The sequence below is a fragment of the Poecilia formosa genome, unplaced genomic scaffold (genome assembly GCF_000485575.1).
Source record: "Poecilia formosa unplaced genomic scaffold, Poecilia_formosa-5.1.2 Scaffold232, whole genome shotgun sequence".
NCBI classification, from domain to species: domain Eukaryota; kingdom Metazoa; phylum Chordata; class Actinopteri; order Cyprinodontiformes; family Poeciliidae; genus Poecilia; species Poecilia formosa.
This window is the reverse complement of record NW_006800171.1, coordinates 909,456-932,183: the sequence shown is the minus strand read 5'-3', so window position 1 is coordinate 932,183 and position 22,728 is coordinate 909,456. Positions and strand designations below refer to the sequence as shown.

The 22,728-nt window shown below is 36.7% G+C and overlaps 1 protein-coding gene across 2 annotated transcripts in view; it reads right to left on the bottom strand.

Moving 5' to 3' along the window:
- Positions 1-22,728, bottom strand: part of LOC103149653 (voltage-dependent calcium channel subunit alpha-2/delta-3-like) — a 130,992-nt gene that overhangs the window by 54,581 nt on the left and 53,683 nt on the right. For both annotated transcript variants that reach the window (XM_016680106.1, XM_016680107.1), the window contains exons 5-10: positions 14,046-14,190; positions 9,681-9,812; positions 8,712-8,923; positions 6,559-6,633; positions 2,238-2,327; positions 1,350-1,463 (exon numbers count right to left, since the gene is read on the bottom strand). In XM_016680106.1, the coding sequence (XP_016535592.1) occupies positions 1,350-1,463; positions 2,238-2,327; positions 6,559-6,633; positions 8,712-8,923; positions 9,681-9,812; positions 14,046-14,190 (768 nt within the window). The remainder of the gene's footprint in view (positions 1-1,349; positions 1,464-2,237; positions 2,328-6,558; positions 6,634-8,711; positions 8,924-9,680; positions 9,813-14,045; positions 14,191-22,728) is intronic.

Genomic DNA, 22,728 nt, shown 5'->3' with positions numbered 1-22,728 from the left:
TTTTTTTTTTTTTTTTTTTTTACATTGGTTTAAAATAAATATTTTAAAAACTACACTGAAATAAAGGTTTGATTTTATATTTTTATTTTTGACATAAAATATGAAAATAAAAATATGAAATAAAAATATGATTTCTTTGAAAATGTGATGCAATAAAAATTACACAGATATACAACTGACACCAGATATTTAGTGACAAATATATTATATTAAAACACACTTAATGTTCTTTTCCCAATGGCCATATGTGTTAAGATGTTGCTTCAGTAATTTCTGTTAATGTTCTGATGATGTTTTCTTTTTTATAAAGAGCACCAAGCTGTCCTGCATCACAATGCTAACACAGCATGATGCTACCACCACCTTACTTAAGAAACAGAATGATATCGGAAACTTTTCAATTATTCTCTACATGTAACAATGGTCATTATAGCCATACACCATTTTATTTTAACCAGAGTAATGTACATTATGCCGAAAAAGTGTGAGTCATCTACTAAGCTTAGTTTAGTAGATGATTAAATTGAGTTTAGGAAGTATTGTAGATGTCAACAATTATGTTTCTGATGAAAAAATATTCAATGATTTCAGGTTTAAGCTCTGACCTCCATGTTTAAATTTGCAGTTGTTTGTATTGGCTGTTTTAATGGAAGAAACAGCCATTTTGTTTCTGAGAATTTCTTTTTTTCTAATTTTAATGGAAATGTGTGGTTAGAACTGCGTGCTTATTCTAAAATAAGTGTCCTTGATGAGGGATACATGTAACTTTGATATTAAAATAAGAATTATTTTCCAGTGGGAGGTTTGTTGCCAGCATATGTGTAAGACGTTGCCTCCAGTCTGTGGAAATGGTACTTTAGAACAGTGTTACAGGAAACCCATTGTGAAGTGTATTTGAACAAAAATCTGCCCTTCATTTTGACTGAGTTGCAGTGATCCAGAGTGGAGACTGCAGGAATGTTCAGTACAGGAATGACCACAGCAGAACTTCACTAATAAAGACTTTTTGGCACAGCGGCCAAACAAAAGCAGTTTTTCAGCAAAAGGAACACAATAGCAAGCCTGAAGCCTAAAAGGCACAGCGACAGGATTAAATTATCTTTGGGAAAAAGACTTTAAGAAATGCCAAGATGAAAGAAACAGAGGAAAAACTGTTTTCCTTGTAAAGGAAAAACAGGCAAAGAATAGCACATAAATATCCCCACAAAACTTACGCAAAACTCTTTTCAGATTCCACAGATCAAATACTTCTACACTAATAAAAAGACATTTACAACAGTTTAATATGTGAATAAAGGTTAAATTAAAAATAAGATTAATTTTCCAGGGAAAATATAGGGTTTCTTTACCTTCCTCTCTGGCCAGTTATACTTCTCGAAGATGGTATCGTATGTATCGACTGCTCCATCTGTCACCAGCATAATGGCCTGGCTACACTCACTGCCCCTCCCAGTCTTATTAAACTGGAATCAGAGAGAAAATGACACTGAGGTTTTGCATCTTAAGAAAACAAACAAGTCGTCCAGGACCTGAAAAAGTAAATCAGCAGCAAATCGGCCCCGGTCCTTCACAATGCCACCACCCTGGTGTTGGTTCTCAAGATCTTGTGGCATTACTGTGTTACAGATTTTGGTAAGTGAAATTAAACCAAAAAAATAAATTTGGAAAAAAAAAGAGAGGGGAAGAAATAGGTAAAAAAATAAATTAAAAAAACATTCTTTTTCACAGCACTGTATATAAAAAAAATCTGCACATTTAATCACTTCAAGGCCATGTCATTAACTTCCTGCCTACAGGATAGAATACATTTCAGTTGCAACAATGAAGCAAACAGAACAGAATAATATACATAATACTATGGACATGAGGATATTACGGATGAAAATGTTTCACAAATGCAACATTGCCTGCAGTGAAACACATTTCAAGCTGTTGTTGGTATTGCAGGATATTTACACAGATCATTGCTTGCCAGATATGATTACACAGATCAAGTTAATAACTGCATGTGTGTCTACTTGTTTGCATGTAAATTTGATTAATTGATGGTTCCTAATGACAACAACCTGAGTCATCAAGTACCTTGTTTACTGATTTTTTTGGTACTGATCCTACAAACCGAGCTATTAATTACAGTCTTAATTAAATTTGAGCATAAAACCGTTGTTCAGGTGAGTATGCGTGTGTGTGTGTGTGTGTGTGTGGGCGTAAATAACGTTCCTCTGTGAGTCACTTACATCACCGAGAAGATTGAACGCCTCCGTCAGAGCCATGTCCAACATACCAATGCCTTGAGCAAACAGCTTATCGAGGTGCTCCCGGAAATGCTGCAAACATGAAGTTTGGTGAGGCAGGATTTCAGGACATGCTGACAAATAAATAACTGAACTACGAATTACAGAAGATGATAGACTTATGACTCTTTTTACACAGAAAACAAGTCTGAGGGAATCATAACAATTATCAATATAAGAACAGACTGATTTAATCTTTTCTTAACATAGCTCATGTTATTTTACACAATTTATATAAACTGTTTGTGCGTGGACAACACAAACACAAACAGACTAATGGACTCTTCCAAAAGCTCTGGGCCGAATTACGAGGCTCAACGACCACATTATGTAGAAATGCTTTTTCACATACTGACTGAGATAACTGCCCTTTAATGACCACAATCTTCACTGAACACCCAGAGGATATCTAAAAGAACTGCTCTGCATTGGCCATGTAGGGAAATTCACATCTGGAACCATGTTGTTTAACCCATTTTTAAGTAGCTGCAACTATGATGGAATTATTTTATTAGAAGTTTGTGAAATAGACGAACACAAATAAGCAAATAACTGTGCAGTGAAATGGAAATTGTAGTTTCCAAAATTTATGTTAAATGAAAATTCTGTATGTATGTATGTATGTATGTATGTATGTATGTATGTATGTATGTATGTATGTATGTATGTATGTATGTATGTATGTATGTATGTATGTAGTATCAGACTGAATGAGGAGGAACCTCACATGATGCTACATGTTCACTAATATTTTCTAACAAATCCGTAAAGGCAAAAGAATACAGCAGAAGGTCACGGGTATAGTTGTGCAGAGTTTAAAGTAGTTTTTAACACCTGAAAAAGCACTGTTTAATCAATCAAAGGTAAATGAGAAGAATATAACTAGACCTGACTGTCCACCGAAGTTTACAGGTCAGACAAGGACAACATTATTTAAGGTAACTTTGAAAGAGCTGCAGAGAGGTCAGGAAATGTGACAACAACGACTGCTACAATTACTATTGTGCACTCTACAAATCCAAGCTTTATAAAGTGGAGTGGCTAGAAAAAAAGGCCAACATTGAAAGAAAACCATTAGAAGTCCAGATTGCACTTTCCTGCAAGACATGCCAAAGCAATGTTGAAGAAGGAACTCAGACAAAAAACTGCATTTTGGTGAAAAAAGGGGGTAAGTATATATTTTTTGTGAAGCAGAGTATATATGTCTCCAATATTTCCCTGTGATAGTGTAAACCCATTTCCATCCACAGAAGTGATTACACCTTTATGTACACGTCCAGGTCATGTTGGAAAAAACAAGTTACATCTGACTGGTCTTATAGTGAATGAACATCTCAGACCTCTTATGCCTCATCAGTGTGATGATCCTCAAAGCCTATGTTTTGCTTAACTTCTTTTCCTTTTCTTTCACTTTTTGAAACACAATTTTTCAGGTATTTCTTTCTTCAATGATGGACAAAGGAATGTGTTCTAACACTCTGCAGGGGTCAGCAACATGTGTAGGAACATATCAAGAGTATGCTCAGTAGGGAGAAACTGTGCAGTTGCACATACAAACCCACACCAAGCATAGTACACACACACACACACACACACACACAAAAAAAAAAAACTGAGCGTCTCTTCTAACATTCCCATATTGCAAAAAGACAACCTTTCCATGGATGCCGATAAAAGGTTAATCGGTTCCAACAAAAGACCGTTCCCTGGAGCATAGCAAGCTTTCCCTATTGCCCGTGCATGCACCTGTGACTGCCTGCACGTAAAGATCAAAGTGATTTTTCAGAACACAGCAGGCCATGCTTAAATCCAGCAGAGTATTTAAGTGGCAGACAGAAAATGTGCACATGTTTGAGAGGGATTCAAGTGTGAGTGCAATACTAAATATGCCAGAGCTTTTGTGCAGCACTACAACAACCTGAAATGAGAGCTGGACATCACATGTTTTCAGAGAATAGACACTTTTAATTCTTTAAAGTGAGCGTAGCAGCTAGAGCCGCCCAGCTGTAAGAATATCCATGTGAACGAACAAATTATCTTCAGATGCAGCTTGCCAAGGCATTTGGTTTTGATTTTATGGCAAATTACTCATCTCAACATGGAGACTGATGCACTTCTGATAAATGCATTCAAAGGCAGAAAAAGAGCTTTCTGCAAACAAAAACGAGCAGTTAAGTACAGAGATATGAAAACTTCAGCGTGCTTTAAATCCAATTAGCAGGCGTGAACAGTGATCCAATGATCCAATACCAAGTCAAATCAAGAGTTTGACATCGCATGATATTACGTCATTGTTTTTACTTGCAGAGAATTTTGCTTGATTCATTCAATATAATCCTCTTTTACACCATCTTTTATATATTTGATCTCGTTTTAAATTGTATTAGTTTATTAGTTTTTTTAGGCAGAGATTGCTTTTGGGTAAAACCCTTTTATATGAATTTGTGTGGAGGACACATTTTAGCCATTGACTTAACCAGGACTCTGTGGATGAATAGACAAATAAAGTCAAATCAAAACAGAATGTTTCATATTCAGTATTAACCATGTAGAAGTTTTCAGTTCAAAAGTAGTAAATCTCTACTACTTTTTTTCTCTTTAAAGTCCAGCAATGGCTTTGTGGACAAACCCTATTTAAGGAATGTGAATACTCTAGCAATAATTTATCTGTCTATTTTAGCTACAATAAACCAGAACTAAGTTTAGTCGAGTGAACTTCATAACCAAGACTAATTTGCCCCGGAGGGAAACTATTGGCAAGACCTAAATTCATGCACATCAGAGGAAAAATTGTATATGAGCATGAGCTTTGGGACACATCAGGGTTGAGCATCAAACATGTATCTCGATACACAAATTCCATTCATTACCAAGTTATAATTTATTTCATTTAAGAATGTTTTGATTTAATACAATGTTAAACATGTACAATCAAGAGGTCAGAAAGAGAACCTGTCTGACAACATGAAGTAAGCTAAAAGATCTGAAAAGCAACTCCTGATCTAAAGAACTTTAAGGACAGATGAGCAACAGACTCACAAATATCTACTGCCATTTCCAAGGCTCGAGAATAAATTCAACTACAGTTTGCTAGATTTTTGTAACATGAAAACTTGATGTCTTGAAGTATTTTATCACATTAAAGCATGCCTTTAGTAAACCACGTTTCATAAAGACATGAGTACATTTGCAGGCCCTATTGGGACACCAGCTTTCAGGCGTTTGCTAAAGTAAAAGACATTAGCCTATCCGCTGCTGCACACTGCTTTCTTCTCTTAGACAGGCTGACTCATCTACATTAAGCTACTGCATGGAACAAGCAGTTCTAATCCATATTCATAAGTGTATAGTCACAATAAGAGAGCATTTTTACCACTTGAAATCATTGCATGCAGTCACAGGTAAATAGCTCACTGTTGTTCTGGATTAATGCAGAAAACAGTGAATGGAAATTAAAAGAGGATGAATGAAGTTTGATTCATTTTGAACATTGTAAGATCCTTATGAATGTAACTTCATCAGAACTCTTAATCTCACACTATAAATACATTGTTACTTCTACATATACTGCATTCATCATAATTTCTCCAAGTTTTCTATGACACTGGATTTATGCAAAACATTATGTAAGTACTAATGCATGCACTAGTTGAGCTGGAGAGTGTAGCACAGATGGTCTTATGCATGGCTTTAATTACTCATCAAAAGTAAGCGTTATTGTATACTGACCCGATATTGAAACATTACAACATTTAATTTGTTGCAACAACATTTAATTAGCCTTTGGGGTAAACAGTACTGAAGTATTTGAATTGAACTATATTGAATTGAGTTGAATAGAAGCAAATAAATAAGTTTTTTTAATGTGTTTATCCATTCTGACGGCATTCACACAAACTTTTGAGCTACGTCTGTCAAACTGGAAAATGAAGAACAACTGTACTTCTGAATTTAGTGTCTTTTTTTTAGTAAAGCCTTTCATCAACTTCCTATATCTGCATGAACAGAGTTGTGCAGTGCAGAAAGACGGAAAGGTGAAATGAGGAAATATTTAAGTACTTTATTCTCATCTTTACAGTGACAGTATAGACAATTTTATATTTAAATAGCAGTTTTTAGATTGATTTAGTACATTCTCCAACATAAAATTCAATGCCCCAAATTTTTCTTTCACATCGAGTTAGCTTGGCATCTGCAATTCCAATCTATGAACGACTTTAAGTTGAGCAGCACAAACAGTATATGAACTGCTATAGTTACTCACATCTTTGTTGGTGACATCTGCTTGAACCAGGGTTCCGTTCAGACATGGCTCCACATAATGCAGCTCCTCATTGTACTAGAGAAATACAAAAGGAATTTATGAAAGTGAGTCACTAAAACATTCAAACTACTTAAATGACAAATTGTTGAATTTTAAAAATGTGGATTATGAAGACGCAAGAATCTCTATGACAAGCACAAATGCATGCATTGCACAACACACACCCCAACCAGTGCCTGTTGTTTGGTGATAATACCCCTTAATGCATCACTATGAATTAAACTTCAAAGTCCTGGGAAGACAATTGAATTGTGTTTCTCCAAGCCAGTAATTGTGCTCTAATCTGTTTCTGTGTGTGCTGTGTGTGAGAAGCTTTGGACTGAGAATGTGTGTCTATTGCAGAGTGCAATACATATTCCCACTGCAAAAGATTGTTTTCTCTCAAGAGTGTATATAATTTGTTATATTACGTTCGATACTAAAGAGAAAATAATACCATGGTGAGATGCACTCAAAAAAAATAGCTTTGTGAAATAGGAATGACAAACTCATCTGTCAGATTAAGAGATTATTTTTACTCATCCTTTTCAAATTGTCCATTTTTTTCCCAACAGAAGAATTTTCTAATTATCATAATAAGAATATCAAGTGTCACTGAAACATGTGTTCACCATACAAAGAACAGTGACTTCATTATATCTGTATTTGTGCTACAAAAGGATTTTACCATTTCCAATGGAAGTTTCAGTAGATAAAAAAAATCTGAATATAATCTTTAGGACACAAATACATTTTCGTAACATTCTTTCTTTGATAAATGCAGATATTACAAAAATATGACTGTTTATGATCCTCTTTAGCCAAAACCCAAACATCAAATGTGTGCGTACAGCAGAACTGCATCAGCCTGAATAAATGATAAGATTAGCCAAAATCCCAAAAGCAGGGAACAACTAAGTCCATCTCTTTTGCATTTCAAATCTTCATTGAAATGATGATCAATTAATTATGAGCATGACAGGACTGAAAGCTCTTTTTTAAAGCCTGTTTCTAGTGTGAAAAGGAAAAGATAAATATGGGCGTGTCTTAATGTGTGTGTGCAAGCTTGTTAACTGAGTCAAAATGTTATTTTTTGAGGACTAAGAAGCCGACTTGACACAAACTTTTGAGAACTATAGCTCCTGGGGATGAATGTGTACTCTTAAATATGTTTTAAGGTTAAAGTTGCTGTATGTAACTTTTTTGAAGAATATGTTTTTTACATATTTGTTAAACCTCATAGTGACAGTATGCTATGAGACAGATAATCTATGACAACACCAGTCTCCATCCTCCAGTCTGAAGAAATGCACTGCTCCTGAACCAGAAATAATCAATCAGAGCCAGGAGGAGGGTCTTAACACTGTCACTCAACCACATGTACACGCTACTAAATCTGCCAACGGCAGAGAAGCAACTTACAATTGCAGAAAAAATGTTTATCTGCTGTATTCAGTGGCTACGTTACCTAGCCTGAGCATTCACAACAAGGTCATTTTGACAGGAAGAAGTGGAGTCATAGCAGAGAGCGAGGGAGGCGAAGGGCAGGGAGATGAGCATCGCCACCCAAAATTGTGACTGACAGCGCTAAGATGCACCTCCGTGCTCTGATTAGTTGTTTCCAGGTAGCACTGGGAGGAGGCAGAGTAGCTTGATTTTTTTCACAGATTATCTATACTGTTGTGTCACAATGACAGTTTCAACAAATATGTAAAAAAATGTATATTTTTTTATAAAAGTTACCTACTGCAGCTTTAAGACATATGTTTAAAATTGTTCCTGAGTAGCTTTAATATTAGTAGACTAGATTTCTAGGCAATATGATGAATCTGTTTTGGGTGGAGTTTGGGCATCCTCATGCCTGCATGGCTTTCCTCCTGTTATTAGTCCAACATGAATGGGGTGCTTGGAAACTCCTAACTGACCTTTGATGTGAGTATTTGTGTACAGTGTTGTTTGTCTTTATGGAAAGACACATAGTCCCTTACTTTAACTGTGACCCTTAAAATAAGTGAGGGAATACAGAAAATGGACGGGCTGGGTCATAGCTGTCATAGTTAGTAGGATACTTACTGGATTTAAAAGAAAAATATTGGCCTTGAGCCTAGACTTACAGCAATGATATTAAAAAAGTCATCATCTCCAAGAGTGTCTAGAATGGAGGAAACCGTCTGCCTGGCAATGGTAAGTCTCAGGCCTTTCATGCTGCCGCTGACATCCACCAAGATCACCACATCCTTTGGAGAGGTGGCTGCCTGGATGTACCACTTTCGATTACGACAGTCGAAAGCTATAACTCCGTGGTCATCTGGCTTCCATTTGATTCCTGTAAAAGCATTGTATATTTAAAAAAAAACTAAACAAATCAGCTGCAGTAGTTTGTGCCATGAATACTTTTATCTAACCCTTTTGTAGTTTTTTAAAACATTCATGATGGTGTTTGTAAAAACTACTCCTTCCAGCATTCTGTTTTTTTGACCTCCAGATTGAAAAACTAATAATAGCATATTTTGTTATATAAAGTTTCAGATATGTAGATAAAACTTGTTTCCTGTCACCAGCATTGAAAAAAACTAAATGCCTCACAAAAGCCACTTCAAGCTGCTTTCATTGGGATTAGTTCTTCAATAGGTGCAATGCATTTTTATTTGAAATTCAAGACAAGGTCGGTGGATTCAAAAACAACAAAATTAGTCATTTTCTTCTATGTTTTTTTATTGAGTTACATGGTGTCCAGAGAGAAATGTAACAATGAAGTAAATCATTTCAACACCTCAGGTTTTCTATTGTATTTATTGAAATAAGAATAAGAATAGGAAGAGGTGATATTCCAAAGACCTAAAAATAGGTGCTTTCCTCTGACTCTACAAAATATAAGATTTGCATTTCAAAATATAGGATTTGCATTACATCATCTAATTTCAATCTTTGATTTCTATTTATTACACCTGAGTTTTTTCACTGTCCCACCATCCCATTCAACCACAAACTAATTTATATAAACTCCCCTAGCTTTTTCATTCCAGTCTGATGCATTTCCTCTTTCAAAAAAAAACACAAACCAAAAAAAAAAACACACTTACCAGGATATTGTCTAAAAAAGCCCTTAGCACTGCCAAAGTATTGCCATATAAGCGAGGGATCCCTCTCAAAGTTATCCACAAACACCTTGTTCAGGGCCTCCGACCAGTACACACCGTTGACAATTGCAGAGTCTATGAAAATACAGTGAGAAAATAGAGAGATCACCGAAAATGAGGTTAATATTTTGAAAGGTTGGAGCTGAAAAAGGTTGGTTTTATCTGCTCATATAATCTTATAAAAATCACATAAAACTAGTCTACACATCTGCATCTTGGCCAAAGTTTTAGAGAAATTGCATAAAAATTGCATAAAAACTATTAGCTTGCTGCTCCTGGTGCACTAAATGTGCTTTATCTTGGTGGAGACAGCACCATGATATTAAAAAACTTTCAGGTAATTTATATAAGTTAGAACGAGGTATTTCTAGTGGCACTATATGACGTTTTTTTGTACAACTGACCTCTGCGTTCTTCTGCAACAAAAAACAGGTGCATGGTTATTCTCTATTAGAAGACGAGTATCTGCAAAGTATCCCATGTGTCCATTTTAAACCTATAAGAACATAGTTGATTTTGGACATAAAACTACAGAAACTGGTGATGTACAATATGGCTCAACACATCCAATTATGATTTCTTGTTTTTAATTTTCAAGCTGAGAGTGTCAAGACTTTACTAGTTAGGAACCAGTCAGCCAAGCTTTTTACAGCTGCTTTCGGCTTCGTTCAGGAGCAGGATGGGAAGGATGGAAACAAAAACAAAAAAAAAATACAAAAAATGACAAAGAGCCAGACACAAAATCATACAGTGAGACAGAAACACAATACCTGCTAGAACGAGCAAGAAAAACAAAAAAAAAAAAACAATCAACAATGCATTCAAAGAGATGGGTAGAAAATGACAGACACACAGACAAGTACATTATTTTCCTTATTTTTTACATTTCCGAGCTACACTACAAAATACAAAAAGACTAAGGTGTAACAATATTTGCAACAAAATCAAGAAGTCTATTTTACCTGCACGTTTTGGAGTTCATTCCTCAGTTTCACTTTATCTGCAGAGAGTAATTCGGTTTCCGGGCAGCACATGGATTCACATCTGACCAGCCAGCTCTTCATGGATGCACTCTCTTTTTCATATCTGCTCATTCAAATTCAGATTGCACAGTTGTAAGCGAATAAAGNAGAGATGGGTAGAAAATGACAGACACACAGACAAGTACCTAATGGATGGCGTGAAAGAGAAGTAGATAACAGATTTCACATCATCTCCATTGCTGGCAACATTGTTGTGCTGTCGACAGTCATGCCAATAAGCCATGATTGAATTATTCTTCTGGAAGCTATAACACACTAAAGCCCTCTGTTGATAGTCAACACCCATTCACCTCCATGGAATGGAGTGGAGTGGAGATGGGACTGGAAACGATCCAGAACGTATTTACACAACAATGCAGTCACTTCTGGTGAATTTCAAGTGTCTATTACAATCTAAAATCATCATAATGAGGAAGCAAACCTGGTGCTACTTGCCAACAAGGTTTCATTTAACAGAGCTTTAACTTTGACAGATCCTTTTTCTGTGTGCACAAGCATTCATGGTCCGAGATGAAAGGCTAAGATTAAACATAACATAATGTGCCCAATGAAAAGAAATCTCAGTTTTCCTTTTGCGTAAATTAGGTTACCTCAGGGACAATAGGAAGGAGAATTTAATAAGTGACGTCTATAATCGGGATTATTGAACTTAAAAGTGACAAGAATAAGGATCCTAACATGTTAGAAAAAGTATTGGCCTGTTGTGAAATGTCTGCTGAGCTTCAGCACATCAATTATACATGTTCGCATCATGATACATTGAAAGAATTGTCTGTTTTGGATTATGTGCATGTTTTAATAGCAGAGTTTGAAAGAAGGGTATTTGATACACAAACTTTTACACTATTATAAGCTGTAAAGTCAAACTCATTATTGCTGATGTAAAACAACTTTTGAAGCAGCTGATTGGATAGTGCACATGAGGACAATAAGAGTCCATGTAGTGAAAAAAAAGGAGTAAACAAAAGTGAAAAGAAAAAGCTAAACTTCACATCTTTTCACTTCTCAGTTCTTTCATCTTAGGTTTCTTTCAAGCATTTATTTGCATCCAAGCCCCAAAAATGTAAGACGAGCAAGAAAAGAAGAGGCACAAGGGGTTCAGGCAACAGGCATTTAACACAATGTGACATTCTTTCTTGGTAGCTGTCATTTTAAACCGACGAGATTTAAATATGACATTTAACTCAACTGCATCATCTGGTTTTGTTTTTTCTTTTGGTCTATGAAGGTTTCTGCACTAAAATAAAAATGTGTGGTTGCCTAACATGCGTTGGGTACATCACATTTATATATATAAAAAATACTTTTAAACAGATCCATCACCCTTCCTTTCTCCTTTCCAGTCTCTGTTAGATACATTTTTGGGATTTAAACGTTATTCTATAGTCAGTTTTCCAAATAACAGGCAGAATAAATGGCGAGAAACAGTGGCGGCTGAAACCAAAGCAAACATAAATCAATTAACCCACAGAGCTTTGCTAAAATAAGCAGGTTCTGGCCTTTTTTAGAAACAGTTTGTTAGGGGATGTGGTTATGAAATCCATTGGTATAACTATTTCCCATCTTGGTTCCATGCAATTGTTTGTCAGAAACTAAATGTAACCAAAACTTTTGTTTGAGGCGTAAGCACAAACACCAATCAGAACCTCCTGTCTCATTAACTTGGGAGAGCTCCAACATAAAAGGAGCTCAGCCAGGTGCTTGACAGCTTTTCACATTAGTCTGCACAAAATTAACATCAGAAAGCTGTCCAATTGAGTGCTTGAAAGGGCTCTAATTGGCTACCATCTATGTTGTGTTTTTGGACTTGTGAAAGCAATACAAAAGAAAAACTAGAATGTCAAGTGAACAAATTCATGTCACCGAAAATATCCAATATTAGTACTTTTATGATCAAATTTGTGCAGATGCTTCATAATGCATTTCAGATGCAAATGATTTCCAAAAGAAAACCCCGTCTACCTTATTTGAACAGAAATTTAAGACTTCAGAGCCAAAGAGATCTCACTCAATACATCCACACCACTGCTAAGGCGTGTAAGGAGTATGGGTTTGAGTCAAATCATTTGCCTGTAAATCACATCACCATTACTGTTCCTGTTCTATCAGCTGCCAGCCTCACTTTCCATGCACTCTCGTTTATTTAGTTTCTAACTTTTTTCCTGTCACTCTGACTTGCTTTTTCTCCTCTTTTTACAGGGGGCAATTAATCTCTTGCTTAGACCTTCCATCAGTCTGACTTAACCTACTTTCTATTTCAATTACGTTCTCCCTGTTCGCTCCCTTCCCCCCCCCTCCTCCTAGCACTCTCTCTCTCTATGTACTTTTTCTTGCCTCTCGTAGCTCAGTTAAGTCAACTTGACATTCACTCTGTCCACTGAGCCTTGTACAAGGCCTTGAATTCTCTTGTTGGATTTGAGCTGATGGTAAATCAGAAGAAGTCTAATTATTAACAGCTAATTAGGTCAATGTGTGGCAGTAATGAACCAAAGACTTACAAATAATGAAGACATATCCACCTACTGATAAAGGCATACATCGTTCTCCAGCAACACAGGTTGAACTTTTTGCTATTTTTAAACCGTTTCACGTGAAGCAAAGATTCTGACTTTATCATCACTGCAGTGCTAATTTTCTAGCTCCGAGCCACATTACCTACGGACATATTTCAGTGTGATCAGGGAATGGATGGCTATAAGTAGCTACGACTGAGTTTTTTGTATATTAATTAGAAAGTAGGCTCCTTGCTGCAGGCAACAAAAAGAAGAAATGTGTGATACTGCACAATCAAAAGTTTTCAGAAAGACACTTTATCTTACAAGTAAAACGTTGAACATAAGGAGAAGTTAAATTTAGATGTCTGGCAAATGTTTTCAATCATACGTGATTGAAAACACTTATGATTTGCTGGACCATTTGCAACTGCTCAGCTATGCTCAGTGTCTGGTACAGAGGTTTTTGTGTTCTTATGTTTCCTTCAGCAGTTTTTGATGCGGCACCGCTAGAAAAGAGGGGGTAAATAATTTTTTTCAAAGGGTTTGGTTCATTTGACAGTGTAGTGGGCTGAAAGTGGAATAAACGCTACACTTTTGGTCCCCATTCAAACTGAGTCCAGGTGTGAAAACACCCTAAGACTGAGCAACGTCTTTGACTGTTTTTAATAGCATTGCATTTTTTCTTGTGCCAAACAATCATTATGGATCCATGTAAAACAATTTCTTCATATAGACTGTGTATATAGATGTTCTGTGGATTGTGAACATACCTTTATTGTACATGTTGGTGGGCACCTGGACCACACTGAGGCTGAGGTTGACTGATCGGTTGTTAAAATGATCGTTGGGCTGCAGGACAAACTTTCCTCCCAGCTCTACGTCCTCATTGATCAGCACAGCATTGAAGTATTCATACTGGAGACAACAAGAGACAAAGGCAGAGACTTAAAAACATCTGCACAAAGCTAAAACTTAAACATAAAATGAAATCTTAATTTCAGCGTAAGCTGTCACTCAGATACAAGGGTCTCAGTCTCAGTCAGGCCTGCTTACAGAGTCGTGCTGTCGCTACATGAGAGAACCTGGCTACTTTAGTGACATGCATTAGTGAATGCTGAAGTAACCTGAATCCCTGGATCATCCCAGGGTGTGCATGTTGTTACAGAGAAAGATGCTGAGCTGACAAATCCCACCTCAAACGTCTGTGCACTACTTGCCCAGTTACATTGTGCATGAGGTGCTGTGCCTCCAAAGTATTTTTAGTACTGGGTAGACTAGGAAGGGTATTAATAAATCATAGTTCTAGACACATTGAAAGCACAAGAGTCTCTGCATCCCAAAGCTTCAGAAGACACCACAGATTGCACTTGCAAGAGAAAGAAGCACTGCAGAACAGGAGGCAACGAAAAGGCAAAAAACTATTAAAAGTCTCAGAAATACAACTTTAGTAGCTTGACAGGTTTTAAAAAGTAAACGAACACATGTCAATGCATTTTGGCAAAAAATAAAAAATAAAAAAACACAGCTCAAATTGCAAATTAAGCTATACCAGGACAGTTGTGGCTACAATGTAGCTTCCCCACATCAGCATGTGAATGTGTGTGTGAAAATGTGAATGACTAAAAGCAGTGTAGTAGTAGTAGCACTTTGGGGTCCTCTGGGTTTGATAAAGCGCCATACAAGTGCAGGTTATTTACCTTTCTATACATTTAATGTAATTAAATGTTATTTTTTTTCTTTAAAGCAGGCTATAGTGGTCACTATAGTTGTGGTGCTGTTCAGTGTTTAGAGTATCTCCCTGTTTATAAAGTGTACTTGTGTAGATTTTACATCTATGTCCAGAAATCGATTTGTTAATTTTTTTTTATTTTTTTTTTATTTTTTTTTGGAAGTGAACACGATAAAAGCTTCAAGAGATAACTTGGTATTTTTGTCAGTAACATTTAATTGACTATCATTTTAAACAGTTTAACACACAGCCTGCTAGCATGTTTTAGCATTTGACCAAGAAACGAAAATACCTTGGACCACGACTGCAAGTTCACATAAACAATAAATACGTTGAAACCAAACTTTAGAGCAACAGTCAGTCAGTAAAGTTTATTCATAAAGAACCTCTCATAGCCACAGCACAACACAGACATACAAAGTTACAAACTGTATAAAGGAAATAACAGGAGAAATTACATTAGAGTAATACAATTAATATAAATAATAGATGTATGTGACGTAATGTAATAAAGTTAGTTTATGTTTCTTATTCATCTTTGAACATTTGTGGCAGACGCACTTTAACCTTAAATGTAATTAAATGGACTTCTACCCCCCTGCCAGATGCTTAACTCGTGCATGATTAACCTTCAAAGGGGTAAATCTTCCTGGGTCCTCAGGAGAAACAATACTATCCCTCTAGTACAGCGCAAAACACAGATAAAGCCATCAATTAGGCTAGCAAGCTTTGTGCCTATCTGTATAATTAATCAGGCCTGATTAGACTTTAAACCTTTTTATCAAAGAGGATTCTCCCTTTTCAAGGTGAGAAAGTGTAGAGTTGAATATTTTATCCAAATCTTGTCCTTTGCTGGACACACAAATAAGAAAAATTTGGTAAGCTACATTAGTTTAAGATGAGCAATAATCCTTTGTGTGCCAGGCAGGAAGTGGATTTTGTCAATCAACATGTTTGTTGTTGTAACTTTTCAATGTAACTTAACTTCAGATCTTATTGCAGTACTTTAGAAATAAAATGTTCTGGATCTGAGTGTGTTCAGAATCATGATCCATAGACTCAGAAAAATCTGGTATGGGCAGTGAAATAAAAATGTGTACTGTAGTCATAATAAACGGAGAATATTCTAAATAAAATGCCAAAAAAAAATAAAATAGCTAAAATAGTGAAATAATCTTTGATGAGGGTTTTATTTAAGCTTCCATCAGCATTTGAGATCTTCACATCGCAGTACTGAAAAATTGCCAACTGCACCTGGAGCAAGCGATGTCCCTCCTTGACTGCTTTAAGGCCTGTTCTCTATTATGTCCAAAACACATGATGGGACCCATCTGGGACCCAGGCCTTCTCTGGGACCCAGATGATCAGTAAGACAGAAACAGAGAACTTATCAAGAAGTCTTTCCCTACCAAGTCAGAGAAGTTGATAAATGTTTTTATTTGGATCATATTCAGTGCTATGTTGGTTAAAGTTGAAAAATTGCAAAATATCCGTATAAATTCATCCACCTCATACATTTGTTCAGTGACAGTGAGTAGCTTCTTTTAGTCTGAAGCAGACTATAGTTTGTGTAGAATGTCCATAAAAAAATTCTTTATGCAACTCACTATTTATTTGTAACAAAGGTACTTTTTTTTTCTATTTCCTAATAAACAATGCTAGATCTTTTCATTCTCTTTGATATAATCACTTGCATTGGATACACGGGGTCCAGTTTTTTCCAAGTGTTTCTAAATACAAAGAAGTGGACTGTACAGAGATTGGCAATCAACATGCAGATGTTTCAAGAAAAAAAAAAAGAAAAAATGCTCAAAACTAGAATCAGTGAGGAAAAAGCTCAAAGGATAACAAAAAAATATGTCTAAATGTGATTACTTTCTTCTAAGAATGTATGCTTCAGACATTTACTATAAAAACCTAAACAAAATATCAATTAGAGAAAAGCTTAAGCAGACTAAATCAAACCCAGACAATATGCACCCTTTATTTGTAATTTATATTACACAGTTTTTGAGTTGACTTGCTGTGGGACTCAGGAGGGATGTGGGAGCATGAACAGATATACTATGATGTCAACGCACGTGTTTCTGAATGCGTGCTGCAAAGATATGAGAGTGTCCAAATGTGGGTGCATATTTTCAGTAAGTAAGTCAATTATGATTTTCCAGCAGTACAGTGAAGGAGTGCCCTGTGCCACTAATGCAGGCCCTGATCATGGTGTTAACAACCTGATCTTTAACTCTGCAGTGCATTAAGCTGAGAGATTGCACATGTACCATCAGCACCCACTCACTCAGTGTGGGATACACAGAGAGGACAGATAAAGGTTAGTAAAAGTAAAGAAGTGGAGAATTGGTGGTGTGTTTTGCCTTGATTAATTTCATGTAGCACAAAAGCATTTGAATGAATCATAGACATTCATTAAGTTAAAAGAGATGTAAAAAATTTGCTTAAGGATCTGAATTTTTTCTTCTCCAAATAGTCTCACTTGTGACTGTGATAAATAAACTAGATATATAAACACTTAAAAAACTAGATGGAAAGGGTAAACCACACAATGGGAACAAATTCTTCTGAAATTCCTGTAATAAGTAATAAATGACTGCTTTTAAACAGTGGAACTTTTCAATCTTATACTGAAGCCACTTCAGTATATATGAAAAACGAAACTATGTGAAGTCAAAGGTCCAATTTGTGTCATAGAGGAGTCTTGATGCAGCTTGTTATCTGAGCAGTCCAGACTTTCTGAAAGAATCAACTCACATATGTGCTAATAAAAATAAAATATTGCTTTATTTTGATCTGAAAATAAATCTTTTCAGTGGAGCGACACAATAATATCAACAGCCCAAAGCAGCAAAGAAGGATTTTTTTAAACAGAAAAGACTCCATATGGGCAGCAGGGAGGGTGGACCATGACGCTCCACCCTCTGGTACTCACTTTTAACTTTAATCTTCACTTTTCCTCACCCACATCCAAACTCTCTTTTTCCACGGTGGTGAAAGGGAAAGTCATCCTCCAGAAGTGTGGAAATGTGACTGGAAAATAACTAGGGGCCATGGGTGTAGATAATCACTGCTTAAATGAGGCAGCTGTCTGTGTAAATAACTTGGAGGAGAGGCCAAGTAATGGTGGATATGCAATACTTAAAATCTCACTTCATGCATTTTAAAGTATGAACTTCCCAACTCTGAGGAAAGACCGATTGCAATACACACGCCTGTTGTACACGCGACAACTTTAAGAAGCAGCAATGGACATGATCGGCACTAATTTTAATAGCTCACTATTTAACAATGTCAAATAATGTGCTGCAAAATTAATGAAGCACTAACTAAAACAGGCAAAAATGTTGAGTGTAAATCAGGTTTTATCTTTTCTGTCTCAATAACCCCTAATTGGTGTGCAATTACAAAAATCAATTCAGTTATTAATAATCACTGAAAAATATTAATCCTCATAGCTCTTTCCTCATGCTTTTTTCTAGTCAGAAGTATGTCAAGTCAGCTACAGGAGGTATCTGCCTCTAATAAAGCCTGCAAAAAATGACTAGATATTAAGAACAATAATAATGACATACTGTACAAAACCATAGCAGTACAATTATTAGAAATAGGTATATTAGACTAAGGACTCAAGTGATGTGCAACTGAGTCATAACTTTTAAAAAATTATGTAATGTTCATATTGAACTTTGAACAAGACAGACTGTTTACAATACAATATCAGTGCAGAAAAACGAATGCAAAACAGCGCAAATCATATCTCCTAGTGATGGAGTTACTGAAACTAAAATTTTCAGCAATAGTCTAATTTATTGAATGTGTATTTAAATGCTGTATTAGATTTAAGCTTTGTGTTTTTTTTAGTTGCACCAGTTAAACCTGTTTATTAAGTAAAGCAGGTAGACAAGCAAGTTATTGTGTATAAACATTTTAGCAATAGTGGTAACCTGTGGAACCGTTGTGTAAATATTTTTTTTTAATATTATATTATATATTATATTATACCAACATAAATTAATTAGCCAAGAGCTGCCTACTAGGATTTTGTTTCCCCGTGAATCCCATTTTTTTAAATCAGTGATTCATCCTTTAAAAGGTGTTTCAGGTTGTCAGAATTAGTTATTCTGCGTGGCTCTCCACGTCTATCTGGAAAACCTGTTGAAAAAGGTAGATTGAAACAGTTTGAGTGTAAAGTTGGCAAGCCGGGGAGACATAACAGCTGTGAAGTGTAATTGCACATTATATGTTTGAGAGACTAAACTACCACTCGAAAGGCTGGCTTACAAATAATCCTCCTCACATCACTGGCAATGTATGTGGCAGGGCACCGAGGTAGGCAATACAATGAATACACAGATGTGCAGGTCAAACCGTTTTTGTTACCAGTGGGGACAGCAAATTGGCAAATCAACAAGCATGCGGCCATCTCTCTGTCCTCTCCAGTGACATCCCAGACAGGAAAAGCAAGGGCAGTGCATAAATAAAAAAAGTAAAGGACAAAGCATTTATTTTATTGTTCCCTTCAGATCAGGGCTACATTTTTAGTGAGCGTAAGAGACGGCAATTGGGTGTTTTGTCTCCAACCTCCTAGGAAGGCTTTCATTGGCTGTAGAGGCCATGGGAGACTGCTCTCTTGCTTTCCTATTTACAGCACAGGGTAAATGAGTGAGGGAGGAAAATCGTAGCAGATTACCGTGCCAATTTCACATGGAAGCAGAAGAGCTCTGGAAAAGATAGATAAGGAAATTCCTATCAAACCGCTGCCAGCCAAATACGTATCCAGTAGCTATAAACCACACAAACATTTTATAATAAACCCCCGAATAGTGATGGAGGAGGTCTCACCCTACAGCGTGGAAGCTGTATTTTTAGTTCAGCTGGTAATAATTACCGTCTATTCACCATGTGCTGCAGTAAAACGCACTATTAGGATTGCCACCATCAGAGACGAGAACAGGCAGACACGCACACACGCAAACACAGGTGTAGACGCCTCATGAAGACGTTCGTGCATTTTACATGCAAATCAACAACTGATACGGCTCTAAATGTAAGTGCGGGGAGATTTGTTTCATTTGTGCCTAGTATAATGAAAGAGGAAAAAAAAGCAATTAGCAACAGAACAAATGAAACAAAATTTGCCTAAGCACACAAAGTAGCATGTATTAGCATGCTAACATTATAGTGGAGCATCCAAATGAAACACTCCAGTTTTGTTTAAATTAAAAAACATGTTCCTGGCTTAATGACAGTAATGTGAGCATTTCTGCACTTTGGTAAGTATTTGATTGTGATATATAAAATACTAGAGGGCAGTACCAAATACCTGACAAGACATAAACAGTTAAAACAAGAAGTCTACATAAACTGAAGTAAAAGGAAAATACAACTTTTTTTTTCTCATCATTGTCTTAAGTTGAATAAGATCAAACGTTTAGGTCTGTTAGAATAACAAATTATTCCTAGACGGACAAAATCGAGAGAAAAAATATGCCAGAGTTCTTTATTAACATTTTTAAAATCAGAAGTTTATTTCCCCTCATTGTCTTTAAACAATGGTGAAGAAGCCCAGGTGACGATGTCATGTCTTAGGAAACGTTTCCTAAATTAGCATATATTCACCGGTGTATCTTTAGTTAAGTCCACACCTTGAACACATTGCTTTGTTGTTTGACATGAAAGTAAAAAAAATAAAAATCAGTCAAGATATCAAGAAGAGAACTGTGAAGCTGCACAAGTCTAGTTCATCCTGGGGAACAATGACCATGCTTGGGAATGCAGGTCACATCATCATAGCTCAATAATTCAAGCAATATTTTCCTTTGTGACCTTTTTAAAAGTTTACAATTCAGAAAACTGGTAGAGAGGAAACTTCTTTTTATGTACAGATATTTTGCCATGTTGTCACTGAAGTACCCATGATCAAAAATTATTTAATTCTTGTTGTGAGCTCAAGAGTGTATGTCTAATGACAAATTTGAGGTCTGTGGTTTTCTTGAGTGCTATGATATTATTTTATGTCTTTTCCACAGCTGCTGAAGTTGGCTGAAGATGGCGCCAGTGTGTACGGCAGGCCGTCTGTCCTTACCTTACCTATGTATGTTGATGTTTGTATTAGCGCTTATTTGCCAAAGTTTTTATACCAGCGCTCTACTGATCTATGACCGCCAAACTCTTTTGGATCTCCGATCCTCAGCAGAGACGACATTTCTTTATGGAAATCCGAAAACTTTGCCTCCGGTTCTCATGGGAGTACCGGATTACCTCCTCTGCATGCTGGCCACACCTTTCCGGAGAAAACGCCATCGCGTCCGGGGGAGACGCAGCGGTAGGCTGGTGAGGTTGAAGTTCAGCTTATCACGGATTGCCACAACTGGAACGAATCTTTTTTGGTCCCCTCTGGATTCTGCTTATACCTGGTTGGTGCCGCTGGCTGGCTCAGAAGGACGGGTTTTTCAGCAACGGCCCCGCTACCGTATTCAGAGACGCTCTAGACAGCAGGGAGTGAACTCGACGAACCTCCAGGCTCTACGTCGGGGTGTTTACAGCGGTAAAGACCAGAACCGACCGGCCCCTGTCAGGATTGGCTTGGTAAATGCCAGATCACTTTCAAATAAAACTTATATTCTTAAGGACTTCTTCATTTCAAATCGACTAGACTTCCTGTGTGTAACAGAGACTTGGCTGAGTGTTGGTGAGCTCACTGCATTCTCTGAACTTTTACCGCCAGACTGTGTTTACTTGAATTGTCCCCGAAAGTCTGGTCGTGGAGGAGGAATAGCAACCTTTTTCCGGAATGTATACAAATGTAAGCCGCTGTCCGCGTCCTTCTCCTCCTCCAGTTTTGAACTGAGTATGTTTGAGTTAGGTCGCTCGTACCCAATGCTGTGCGCTGTTATTTACAGACCCCCTGGATATAATAAGGACTTTTTGAATGATTTTTCTGAACTGTTGGCATATGTTTTGCCTCTATATGATCAAGTTCTTATTGTTGGAGATTTTAATATTCATGTTTGTTGCCCGGACAAACAGATGGTAAAAGATTTTTTAAATTTGATTGATTCTTTTAATTTCATTCAGTGGGTATTTGAGCCCACACATGAAGGTGGTCATGTATTAGACCTTGTTCTATCTTTTGGGTTGTCAATTTCCCACTTGATGGTTGGTGATGCTGTGTTTTCAGATCATAAACCGGTGTTGTTCAATATTGATATGCCTAGCAACTTTGTAAAACCCTGTGTTTCTGCACGGTGCCATCGCGTAATAAGCCAGCAAACGGCTATTCGTTTTTCTGAGTTATTTGAATCAAAAATTTCTATGCCATCATTTACTGATACAGAGACCCTTACCGCTTGGCTCTATTCTACATGTCAATCGGCTCTAGATGAAGTGGCTCCAATGAAACTCAGGAAATTGAGGACTAAAATGGAACCATGGCTCAATGATAGAACTCGTGCTGCTCGACGTGAATGCAGAAAATTTGAACGAAAGTGGAAAAAAGACAAGTTACAGGTGTCGTTCCAGCTGTTAAAGGATTCCTGTCATCGATATCAGCTAATAGTGAAAGACACCAAACGGGAGCACTTGTCAAATATAATTTTACTTAATCGTCACAAGCCTCGCTTATTATTTCATATTGTTGATAGTGTTTTGAATGTTCCGCATTATACGGGCTTTGAGCCATCTCTGGAGGTATGTGAGAAATTTCGCGTTTTTTT